Source organism: Microtus oregoni, unplaced genomic scaffold (genome assembly GCF_018167655.1).
Source record: "Microtus oregoni isolate MIOR12 unplaced genomic scaffold, Mior012 000019F_ref0000042, whole genome shotgun sequence".
Lineage (NCBI taxonomy): Eukaryota > Metazoa > Chordata > Mammalia > Rodentia > Cricetidae > Microtus > Microtus oregoni.
In genome coordinates this window covers 35,919,648-35,932,172 of record NW_024543078.1, presented here as the reverse complement: position 1 = coordinate 35,932,172, position 12,525 = coordinate 35,919,648, and the positions used below count along the sequence as shown (strand labels likewise).

At 51.2% G+C, this 12,525-nt stretch overlaps 1 protein-coding gene across 3 annotated transcripts in view; it reads left to right on the top strand.

Moving 5' to 3' along the window:
• The window catches only part of LOC121459424 (zinc finger matrin-type protein 5), a 30,055-nt gene that overhangs the window by 14,880 nt on the left and 2,650 nt on the right, over positions 1 to 12,525 (top strand). For all 3 annotated transcript variants that reach the window (XM_041669174.1, XM_041669173.1, XM_041669175.1), the window contains exons 2-5: positions 2,985 to 3,138; positions 6,735 to 6,797; positions 8,148 to 8,228; positions 9,726 to 9,837. In XM_041669174.1, the coding sequence (XP_041525108.1) occupies positions 3,012 to 3,138; positions 6,735 to 6,797; positions 8,148 to 8,228; positions 9,726 to 9,837 (383 nt within the window). In that variant the 5' untranslated portion in view covers positions 2,985 to 3,011. The remainder of the gene's footprint in view (positions 1 to 2,984; positions 3,139 to 6,734; positions 6,798 to 8,147; positions 8,229 to 9,725; positions 9,838 to 12,525) is intronic.

The window sequence follows — 12,525 nt, the reverse complement described above, 5'->3', positions numbered from 1 at the left end:
CTATTTCCAGGGCTCACTTGAACACTGGCATCCAGTTTCAGCACCCTGTACTAACAGCCATCAGTAAGCTAAATGCTGATAGCTAGGGTTTCCTGAGGACCTCGGTGGGCCTGGTGCTGTGTTCAGTGAAGACACGAATGCTCTGATGCTCACCGCCATCCATGGCCACTCTGACATCCCTGCTTTCGTAAGGAACAGTCAGAATCAAATGACTGCTCAGACCAAAGTTAGAAAGCAGTCCCCAAGCCGGGCGGTGGTGGCGCACACCTTTAATCCCAGCACTTGGGAGGCAGAGGCAGGTGGATATCCGTGAGTTTGAGGTCAGACTGTCTACAGAGCGAGTTCCAGGACTGGCTCCATAGCTAACTACTAAGAAACTCTATCTTAAAAAAAAAAAAATACAGCCCCTCTGGGGCTTATTTGGTTTCTGGTGTGGCTGAGCAGGCAGTCAGAGAGGCGTGTGGCCTTGATTTCCTAGTGGGCTAGTGTTTGCAGTGGTGTGAATAGAGGCTTCCCTGTTCTGAAACCTGTTCTATGGCCAGGGCACCCCATAGTACCTCTCTGATCCTCAGCCTTCTCTCTCATTCCTAAGTAGGTTTCAATATGTACATTTGGGGCTTCAAAGGGGCCAGCATGGTACTGGGGGTGAGTGAAAAGTCAGTACGTTTGTTGGAGACTGAAGTGGTTAGTAGTGCAGACAGCCCACCCGGGTAATGTGGCCTTGCCTGAGTGACTTTGTTTCTTGGGGTCTCAGTGCCCTTCTCCTGAAGTCTCATGGGCATCCATTGCAGGTCATGCGAGGCTTTGTGGGACGATGCATGCAAAACTCTCAGCCAGTGTATGACATGCTCAGAACCGCAGCTCCAATGCTTCCTGAGCACTTGCTTGATGCTGAACATGAAGTTTCCGTTCATAGCCATTTTATTTGTGGTGCTAGGGACTGAGCCCATTGCACACGAGTGCTGAGCAAGTGCTTTGCCGCTGAACTGTAGCCTGGCCTTAATATGTAAGTTTGTGTCGGCGACCATTCAGATCCACTGCCTCATATTCACACAGGAAATTGTAGGTGTCAAGAAGGGACAGTGACTTGCACAAGGTCACACGGCTGGCTTCTCTGTGCTCTGGTTTTGTCCACCTCCTTCTGTTGCAGAGCCAGAGCCACTGGTTCTTCTGTTCATGTCAGTCTCCCAAGGGGATACCTTCCTCCGCCCCTCCTTTTCCCATTACTCTCCACAGCCAGCAGCTCCTTGGAGCTTCAAGCTCTGTGAATGGCTTGGTTAAGCACTCGGCCGTTAAGCGTTCATCTCTTACAATTTCAATCCAATTCCTATAAGTTTATTGGCAAGACGGGGTGCATTAGAGCTGCCAAATTTAATAGATCAAGTCCTCGTGTCTGGGATGCAGTTTCTTGGAAGTAATGGGAGAAGAGAGGTTTTATACGTTTTCATTTGGAATGACTAGCTGTTCCTGATCCCATTACAGCCCCTGACTTAATGGCTGCCATCCCTGTCTGCACCAGGAGTAACTTTCCCCATCAGCCTGCTTAGTGCCTGAACCATCCAGGGCAACTGTGTCTCTCCTTCTCTCTCAGTCCCTTCTTCCTGAGCTGTGTTCCCCCATCTGTTTGCTCTGTGGATTGAGTCCCAGAGTCAGCCTAGTTTGCCAGGTGCATGGCAGTCTGCGGCTTTGACTACTTCAGGCAGCTACCTTGTAACCTCGGGAAGTCATTTCCATCTTCCTCTGGGCCTCAGGAGCCTCTTTTGTCATGGGAGGGGTTGCTCTGACTTGGTCTTTGCAGTCTTTCTTGAAAACTCCCAGTGGGCTACAAGATGCAGGACTTGTCCACCTTGGGCTGCAGGCTCCTGGCGTGGGAATGGTGGCGAGGGAACTGTTGTTGAAGGGCCTTAAGAACTTGAGTACTCTCGTTTCCGTCTGAGGCTGGGGAGCTCTCCCAAGCTGCAGTAGTAGTCTCCTTAGGAAGCTGCTGGCACCTGCTGTGGAGCTCGCTGGCTTCCCTGAGCACTAAGCTGGCTGTAGGAGGGAGGACCCTTGGCAACAGAATTTTTAGGGGACCTGTATTTGCTTTTGCTTCCCAGCTGTATGACATTAGGCAAATTACTTCCTCCCTCTGAACCCCAGTTGTCCCAAAGGGAATGCGGTGATTCATTGATTTATTCTGCAAATGCTTGATTGCCTACCTACTCTGTTCAAGTATCATTTAGGTGCTGGGGCACCTAAGAGACAGCAGAATAGACTTGCCTTCTTGGGTTTACATTCTTGCTGGAAAAGAAAGACAGTGACATAACAAGTAATTATTGCTCTAAAGGAGGTAAGTGCTGTGAGGAAAAGGAAAGCAGCTCCTGTGTGTTCAGGTCCAGGGTCATGGCATTTGAGCAGAGATCAAAGGACTGAGTGAGCAAGTGTCACAAGTGTCTGACGGGCAGCATCCAGGTCAGCCGCAGCAAGTATAAGCGCAGGAAGGCGACCACATGCCTGATGTGTGAGGAGCAGAGAGGACACAGGAGGTCGGGGTCCGGACAGAGGCTAGCCAGAGGGCTTAAGGTGATTGTCCTCCAGTCTATCCACTCCTAGAGTTACCTAAAAGCTTAAAAAAGATACACCTCCAGCCGGGTGTGGTGGTGCACGCCTTTGATCCCAGCACTTGGGAGGCAGAGGCAGTTGGAACTCTGTGAGTTCAAGGCCAGCCTGGTCTACAGAGCGAGTTCTGGGACAGCCTGGGTGGTTTTTTAGAGAGACCCTGTCTTGAAAAAACAAAATAGATAAATAAATAAATATAAAGAAGTTGTAGCTCAGCCAGTGTTCGAGACCGTAGAGCAGAAGTGTAAGTCCTCTGGAGTGAGGTCTGCCACCCCTAACTGTCATCCGAGAAACTCCCCAGGAAGCAAGGCCCCAAGCTGCTGTGCTTAGTGAGCGCACGTGATCTGTTCTTCAACTGTCTGACCAATGCTTTGTTGGCTCTGCAGGGGCCCTAGCATTTGGTGGAGGTGGCCATGGGGAAGCGATACTTCTGTGATTACTGTGACCGCTCCTTCCAGGACAACCTCCACAATCGGAAGAAGCACCTAAATGGGCTGCAGCACCTCAAGGCCAAGAAGGTGTGGTACGACATGTTCCGAGGTGGGTGCTCGTGGCTCAGTGACTGGGCCTCTTTAGGGACAGACTGCAGTGGTCTCTTTTTTTTAAATATTTATTTTTATTGTATATATGTTAGTATTTGCCTGCACATATGTAAGTACAGAAGGTCAGAAGAAGGTATCAGATGTCCTGCAGTGGAGTTAAGGGTGGTCGTGAAGCACCATGTAGGTGCTATAAATTGAACCCAGGTCCTCTTCTGCTCTTTTTTTAATTGCATGTGGGATGTGTGTGTGCGTGTGTGTATTTGCCCAGTGTGAATGTATGTGGAGGTCAGAGGACAGCTTTTGGGGATAACACAATAAATAACACCTTTATTTCAAGCACTCCGGAGGCAGAGGCAGGTGAATCTCTAGGAGTTTGAGCAAGGCCAGCCTGGTCCACATAGTGAGTTCCAGGCTAGCCAGGCCCTGTGTCAAAAAAACCAACAAAGCCAAGGGCTGAGGCAATAACTCAGACGGATTGTGTGCCTAGCATGCAGAAGACTTTATATTTGATTCCCAGCATTGCAAAGGCAGTAAGGCAAAAACCGAGTAGAGAGATGGATAGGAGCTGTACTGAGCCAGCTGAAAGGTACAGGAGATTGGCATTGAGGCTACAGTGGACCAGGAGTCCCTGGACTGAGATGGGGTAGTATTGGTGCATTGAAGACTCTGGACAGAGCCCAGATTTGGGAAGCTAAAAACTTAGTGTTAGCAGCCAAGAAGACTTGAGAAGGGAAGCCATTTCTTTCTCTGAGTAACTCTGTACAATAGTGACTCGCAACCCTGACTACGCGTTAAGATTACCTAGGAACCTTTAAGGAAAAGATGATAGCTAAACTTAGTAACTTGGTGCTGTTACTTGGGAACCTGAAGCAAGACTATCTTGAGGGCAACAGTTTTGTGTTTTTTAGATTTTTTTAATTTACTTTTATTTTGTGTGCCTTGGTGCTGTGTCTGCATGTCTGTCTGTATAAGAATTGGAGTTATAGACAGCCGCGAGCTGCCATGTGGGCGCTGGGAACTGAACCCTGGTCCTCTGGAAGAGCAGCCATTGCTCTTAACCACTGAGACATCTCTCCAGCCCCTTGCTTTATTTTTTTAAACAAGATCTTACTGTAGCACAGGAGACCTGGAACCTGGAACTCACTTTGTAGCCCAAGCTGGCCTTGACCTTGCAGCAATTCTCCTGCCTCAGCCTTCACAGGCACAAATCACCAAGCCAACCTGCACTACTATAATAGCTTATCTCAGTCAAAACAAAACATTGATCCCCTGACACAATCTCCAGATGCAGGTTGCGGGGGAGGGGTTTTGTTTGTTTGTTTAAAGACAGAGACTCACTGTGTAACCTGGTTGTCTGGAACTCACCACGTCAGGACCTCCTCCCGTCCCCAGGGCCAGGGAAGGTCATCTGGTGACAGGTTCAACACTTACCGCATTGACATCTGTGTAGACTAGAGCAGCTGTAGGACTGGGAGTACCAAATACTCAGCCTGGCACAGTGCCTGGTACACAGGAAGGATATGCTTAGTGAGTGTTTGAGAGATGAAGGGCTAAACTGAGCAAACAAGCATGGGGCAGCTGGGTATTTGGGACGGTAAAGCTTGAAGGATTGATACTTCAGGTCACATGTCATGCAGGGAAGCAGGGCCTCTCTGAGCAGAGCCTGGGTTCTGTTCACTTTCTCAGTCTGGCATCCTTCAGGGGCACTGAGGAATTTTTAGCAATTATTATGACTCTCCCTCTTGGAGAAATTAAAGCAGATCCTGGAAAAAGTGCATACCTATAATCCCAGCACTCAGGAAACTGAGGTAGGAGGATGAAGAGTTTAAGATGGCCAGGGCAATACAGTGAGTTCAAGGCCAGCCAGGGCTATTTAATGAGATCCTGCCCAAAGAGGAAAAATACAGGCAGAACCTGAGAATCACCCTTGGTGATGCAGGCCTATAATTCCAGCACACAGGAGGATGAAGCAGGAGGATAAGTTCAAGACCTGCTGAACTACAGAGACCCTGAGAGGAGTGGATTGATTGTCCATAGCTGCCCCATGCTTCTGAAGTGAGTGGGGTGGAGCGACACCAGCCAGAGCTGGACCCCTTGTCTGGGATCCAGGTTCGGCTTAGAAGGATCCTGAGAGGGTAGGCATTAGTGTCTGTAGTCCGAGCTGGAATGAATTCTCTGACAGCCAACTCCAGTCCCAGAGGACTGCCGGCCCCGCCAGCCACTGCTGCTCTGCAAGGAAGCATCCCCTCGGCGCTGGTCACTTACCCGGCCACATTGAAAGAGCAGGTTCGGTGCTACTACTTCCTGACCACATGCCCTGTCTCAGGCTCAGCCCCTGCCCCTACAGGATGGAGCTGTTCACATGGAGGAAGGCCGCTTGGCAGTGCTCTCAAGTGCTGCCCAGATCCTGTGACTCTGAAGCACCAGCAGGATTGCGACCCACTTCTCAAAGGCTCCCCATCTGTTGTTCTGTGAAGCTTTCACAACAGCCCTGCCAAGTGGGAACTTTTCTTCCCATTACGTGGGGAAGAACAACCCTGGAAAGACAGCAGCTTCCTATGGCCACATACAGCTAGGGCTCAAGCTCAGGCCTTCCAGACTCAAGAGCCACGGCCTCTGGAAAGGTGTGGGTGAACGTCCAGTCCTTCTCCTCTTGTCTAGCATGCTGAGAAGAACCTCTGAGCTCGGGGTCACCTTCTCTACCTTACTCAGATTTCCTGTTTGTTTTGAAACAGTATCTGGCTACAAGGCCTAAGCTGGCCTTGAACTCTTACACTTGAACCGTCCTCCTGTGTCACCTTCCAAGTAGCGAGGGCTGTGGGTACTCACCTCCATGCCTCGTCCACTTGCAGATTCCTTTCCTGCTGAGAAGCACACAAATTCAAAACTGTATGATGAGCATAAAGAGAGGAGAAACGGGAAACCAGGGCTAAAATGAACACCTAGAATGATCACTCGGAAGTCCTGTACAGGGCAGTGGCTAGTGTGGCCAAGTACCCACCACTGGAACCAGGAAAATGAAAAGACTAGGAACCACAGTCTTGCTCCGGGAGCCTTCCCTGGCCCCTGGCAGGGATAGAAGGTGACAGTCCTGTGCATCGGGACTTTCTGGGAAGTTTTTCATGTTGAAATATCACATGCCACTTAATAACAGGGATACACTGTTGTGTGAACGTCACAGACTGGAACAACCATGATATCACTAGGCAGGAGATCACCGTTGGACATGTGGCCTGCCACGGAGCAGAACATCTGTGTGTGGTCTGTGACTTTACTCACAGACCTGCAGGGGTTAGGAAGATAGCGCACAGAGGTCCCCCACCCCCATCTAAACCCATTGGCAGACAACTGGAGCACCTCTAACCTCAGACTGCCTCGTAGCTTTAGCTAGTCCTGAGGGGTGTGAGGAGTGGAGGTCACCTCAGTTTGAATTCCTTTATCCACCATCTCTATCCACTGTGGCCCCCCCTAGCTCACACCCCCTCCACCAGTGGAGAGCTCTCTTCTCTTCTTATGACTATATGCCACCAATGCCAGGCCCTTGAGGTTCCATCTCCGTTGCTGGAGTCATCTGAATCCAGACTTCTCTTCCAGATGCAGCTGCCATCTTGCTGGATGAACAGAACAAGAGACCTTGCAGGAAATTCCTGCTGACAGGTACGTGCTCAGCTCTGGTCCTTACAGACAAGCAGCATCTTGTCTGGCCTGCATGGCACCCGGTAGTGTCTCCTCCAGTCCCTGCCACCATCCTGAACCACTTTGTAGTTTTGGCTTTGACTGACTGGTCAGTTAAAGCATCTCCAGGAACTTGTTCTCACCTAAAGACCTTCAGGCGTAGGCTGTGGTTTTATTGACTTACTTAGAATAAGAAGCTCTGGGGAAAGTGAGCCAGGGAACACTACTGAGGTCATAGACCAGCTGGTTAGGTTAGCCAGGAAGCCTGATCTCCTGCATCTCCCTTCCCAGCTGGGAGAGGTAGAGACAGGGTGGGTTTAGCCATCCCAAGTTCAGGGTGCTCGGTGCTCAGGTGCTCGGTGCTCTCTTGAGTACTTAGTGAGTACATAAAAGTGAGTATAGAGCTGGGTGTGGTGTACTAGCCCAGCATGCTAGTACTTGGGCAGTGAAGGCAAGCCTGGCCAAGGCTGTGTAGAAAGCCCTGCATTTAGAAAAAAACCACACACACACAAAAGAGAGAGAGAGAGAGAGAGAGAGAGAGAGAGAGAGAGAGAAGTAAGGGATACAAAGACAGTTAAGGATAGGAAGTCAGACAATCCAGGAATACCTAGTTTCCATACCCATTCTTAGGCATATGTGCTCTGCTAAGGGTTTAGCCTTGAGCTTCCTGGCAATCAAAGCAAAGCTGAAAACCACAGGATTCACATAGCGCTGGGGAAGGCACTGCTGTGAGAGCAGGGAAGCTGTCTTAGGAGACAGTGCCGCCTGACAAGTGGCCAGCAGGCCTGCAGGTCAGGGTCCCCCACAGACTCACCTTGACATGCTTGTGCTGCTGCTAGGTTGCTCTGCCGAGGATGCCACTGATCTATAATTTTGAAAGCCATGATTCAAATTCCTTGATTGATAATAGAAAGTCATCCAGACATTGACTTCTGCTTGGCAAAGCTGCCCCCAAGTTCTCTGAGGAGCAGGCAGAGCACCAGGTGGGGCCGCAGCGTGTGTGGTGAGCTGGTCTAGAGAGGAAGCATGAGCCTCTCAGGAATCCATGTGGTGCTCATTGAGCCCCATGGTCTGGACTGGTGAGGATGGCCTAACACTGGCAGGCTTCGGGGGAAACTCATGGATACTCCTTGCAAAGCATCAGGAATGGGCGTGATGGGCCAGGCTGGCACCTCAGGCCACTGAGTGTGAGCAGGACCAGAGAGTCTGGCTTTTTGTTCCAGGCTGGGGGTTGCTACTCTAGATCAAAAAATCCTGTCCCTAAAACTCAGAGTTTTAGTAAAAACTCCATAGAACCCTCCTGAGTGGAGAGTAACGGTCTTCCCATTGCAGGCCAGTGCGACTTTGGCTCCAACTGCAGATTTTCCCACATGTCAGAACGAGACCTGCAGGAACTGAGCATCCAGGTGGAGGGTACGTAGGGGTGAATCAGAATTGGGGGCTGGAGACGGGAGAGGTTCTAATAGCAGGAAACTGTTCTATGCCACCCCTCTTTCCCTTCCAGCATGTTCTATATGAATAAGCCTCTGATTGCCCAGGCTAATGGAGAGGCCCTGAGCTGCCCCATTGGGTGGACATCAAGAGCAGGGCTGTGTTCCTTGGGAATGAAGCACAGGTGACTTATTCCCAGCACCCGAGGGCATGCACTCGGCTCACCTGCTAGTCTCTGTTGTTCCTGGATGCTCCCTCCCTCCAAATGCCCTCCTTCTCTACCTCTGCTCCTTCCTCCCTCCGCAGTCAGGAAACACGAGTCCCCACTCAGCACCAGCAGATGACAGAAGTCTGCAGAGAACACTTCCCTACTAGACTGGTGACACACCTGTAGTCTCAGACTTGGAAGGTGGAGACAGGATCAAGAGTTTAAGGTTGTCCTCCTGAACTTGAACTACATAGCTAGTTCAAGTCAGAATATACATGAGACCTGCCTCCCTCCCCAATAAGCCACTTTTTCTGTGCTCAGGTTCCCACAGCCTGGTGATTGTGGCTTCCATGAAAGCTGGCGTGTCTGCCTTTGGATTCTGCTGCTCGTTCCCATTACAGATCCTGGAAGTCCCACTTGGGTGATTGTCAGCATCCCCTGTAGCTCCTTACTGAACAGGTGGAGAAAATGAGCCAGCATCCAGGCAGAAGGACCTGCAGTCTGGCACCTCCGGGGTTTCCAGGAGCTTTCCCAGGGAGGAAGTGAGGCCACATGGGGCCAGCCGCACTGGACATGTACTCTCTGAACGGTTGGCTCACAGTGGAAGGAACACAGGCCACAGAGCCTGAGCAGGAGGCCATGTTTAGTGGAAAGAAAGATAAGGTGAGGCCTGGGGCAGCTGACAGTTTAAATGGCACTGGTTCTGTCACCGCCCCTTGGAACCTTGGAGACAGTAATGGTTGTGAAGATGAGTGAGATGACACCTGTGGAGTCAGTGTAGAGCCTGGTCCTGAGCGAGTTCATCTTTCCTAGCTCAAGCCCCATCCCACACTAGTGAGAGCCTCACACACACCAGCTTGTGTGAATTCTTTCCATTCATTGGAGAACCGAGGCTATTCCCTTGCCTGCAATCAGACTTGGCAGGTGCGAGCTGCGATTCAGCCCCATTCTACAGTCCACAGGGCCTCCTGCATCCCGGATTGAGACACCTTGAGAATTCAGCCCTGCGTTCATTGTCCTGCTTCTAGCTCCCCAAGGCTTGGAGACAGCAGTCATGTCTCACAGAGAGCAGAGCGAAGCTTACACCACTGAGTCACTGGGGACAGAGGAGCTGGATGAAGGAGACGGACCTTCTCCTGACCTGCTGGCTCACTTCCCCTGACAGACCAGTATGCCTACCCAGGGCTTGCCCAGGATAGCTGCTTTGTACAAGAGTGAGATTCAGGCCAGTGGGGGTGTGGCCTTACCCTTTGTCGTTCTGTCCCCAACAGAGGAGAGGCGGGCCAGAGAGTGGCCACTGGAGACCGCTGAGCTTCCTGAGGGTCACCTGGAGGACTGGCTGGAGAAGAGAGCCAAGAGGCTGAGCTCAGCCCCAAGTATCAGGTACAGGCCCCAGGGTTGTCCCTCCTCCTTTCTCATGGAAGTGTCTTGAGCCAATCTGACCATGAACCCCCACTACAGACCTTCCTGGAGGTGTGGCTCCACTGGGAGATCTTGGGTTCTCAAACCCCAGCTAGAGGGAGTTGCACTGGAGAATTGCCTGGTCCTTTGGCCCTTCTTTTAATAGCTCACCCCATATGGCTGAAGGAGAGGCTAGTGGCTCCACACCTGGCATGGCAAAAGGTCAGGGCCTGCCTGTGGCAGCTAAGCTCCCTATGTCCCTGGGGCTCAGTGTCCCCTGTAGGGCCCTGGAAGAAAGCAGAGCAAGGGGATGACAACAGGGTCATTGTCCCACTGCATCCCTGAGAACTCAGGATGCTCTGAAGTGGAAATCTCTCCCTTCTTATACAGGTACTAGCTGAGCCAGGCACTATTAGAGTGGCCGTGTGCTCCTCTCTTTGGAGTCAGTGCGGTCCACACTTTACCTCAGCAGACAGGGGCAGGAGCATCTGCAGCCAAGAGGTGACACAGCCAAAGGCAAGGCCACAGGCCCCTCCAGGTGTTAGAGGTAGAGGAGGAGGAAGGGATAAGGCTGGTTTGAGAGCTGGGTGGGACTTTGTACAGACGGCTTCTGATTTTTAGACCCTATGTATCGCTATGCTGTGGCCTCAAAGGACAGTGGCTTAGCTATGTTACAATGTTTGTCAGACATTCTGTGGGTGAAAACGAAAACGTCCCTCCAGGCTCTGCCATGGGGAAAGGCTGAGGGTTAGTATTGTGTTTAAAACTGTTGTTTTACATTTATTTGGGAGGAGGTGGTGTGCACGTGCACACACACACACACACACACACACACACACACACACACGCCACAGCATGCAGAAGGGAGTCAGGACAGCTCTTAGGAGGCAATTCTCTCCACCCTGTGGGTTCAGGTCTGCAGACTTGGTGGCAGAACCGTCACGCTGAGCTGTTCTCCAGCCCTGCTGTGCATTTTAAAATCACCTTTGTGCAGGGTGGTGGCGCCCACTTTATTCCAGCACTCGGAGGAGAGGCAGGCAGACCTCTGTGAGTTCGAGGCCAGCCTGGTCTGCAGGGCAAGTTCCAGGACAGCTAGGACTGCTATACAGAGAAACTTGTCTCAGAAAGCCCCCCCCAAAAAAATCACGTTTGTATTTTACCCCTCAAGAAAAAGTGGTTTAATTTTTATGTGTATGGATATTTCGCCTGTATACTTGTCTGCGTACCGTGTGTGTGCATTGCCTGTGGAGGCCAGAAGAGTTGAATCCTGGGAGCTGCAGTTTAGATGGTTGTGATAGGTGCTGAAGAACAAACCTGGGTCCTCTGCGAGAGCAGCCAGTACTCTTAACTGTTGAACCTCCTCTACAGCCCCATCTTACTTTCAGCTCAAACCTGTACCCCATTTTAGAAACATAGTATAGATAAAACTTAAATGGAATATGACACCCCTTTCTTCTGGACTCATTTGAAGGGATCGAGGCTCTTTCAACAGTGTCCAAGGGTCATGCTGGTCAGAAGCCCACAGGGTGCTCATTCTGAGCCCACCGTAAGTGTTCCTCTGAGCTTTCTGCTTGGTAACTGTGATGTAGTGGCTGCTTACTCCACTGTTCTTCCTTAGCAGTCCCCTTCCGTGTGAGTGACAGCCTGGGCACATTGGGGCGGTGAGAAGGGTTCAGGAAGACCCTGTCTCTGAACTTGAGTTAGTGGCAAGCAAGTAGAGACAGCATGCCCACAGTCCCTGCCTGAGTACAGACAGACAGACATGCCCAGAGTGGATACAGGAGCAGGGGATGATATGGGAACTGAGGATGAACAAGAAGCCCAAGTTGCCACTAGAGGTGGCGGCCACACGATGGCTCGGTTTGCTGTTCGCGGTGTGTCCTGTACATGGTCCCAGGCACTCAGAGCCTGGCACACACTTGGGCAACTCTGGAGTTTGCTCTTCCTGCTGCTTAGGCCCCGGCTCCTCTGTTAAGGTGTTCAGGACTGCCCAAGGACCACCACTTCAGGTGCCGGTCCGAAGTGACAATGGCAACGACTTGGTGGGGAAGTTGCCATCCTAGGTTCGTAGAAGTTCGAATCCTGATTCCTGGGCCACTCTCCTCCTAGCCACTTCCAGGGAATTGCTTTCCTCTTAGCTGCCTGTTGTCTCTTTCTGCCCAACCACTCACCCGAGGGTGCCAGGCAAGATGGCTTTTTTCCTGGGCAGAGACACTCATGCAGCCTCGAAAGGAGTTGATGAAAGGAAAGGTGATAGTTTACTCTGACATGTGTCCCCAGCATTGGGTTCTGCCTCTGCATCTCTGGACTCACCGTGGGTTTTCCTGTTCTATCTCACATCCCCGAAAGGAGCTGTGTGACAGCAGTGTTCCCTTAGCCCCTGACTGTCCTCTGCAGCCCTTGCAGCTCCACCAGTTTTGAAAGGTACCTTGGCCCCAGGCTCTACCCCATCTGAGACCCTGCGATGTCCATTGAGGTTGAGATATCTTCTTGGGACCCAGACTCAAAGGGACAGGGCCTGGGGACAGCACCTATTACCCATCTCTTAACCTTGCTTGGGTCATTGGGTGCTGCCTTCTCACCTCTTCTCCAGCAAAACCCTGCTCAGCCTGCAAGCTTTGGTAGAAATGATGATCAGGACATGGTGATTATTAAGATACATTTTGGGGA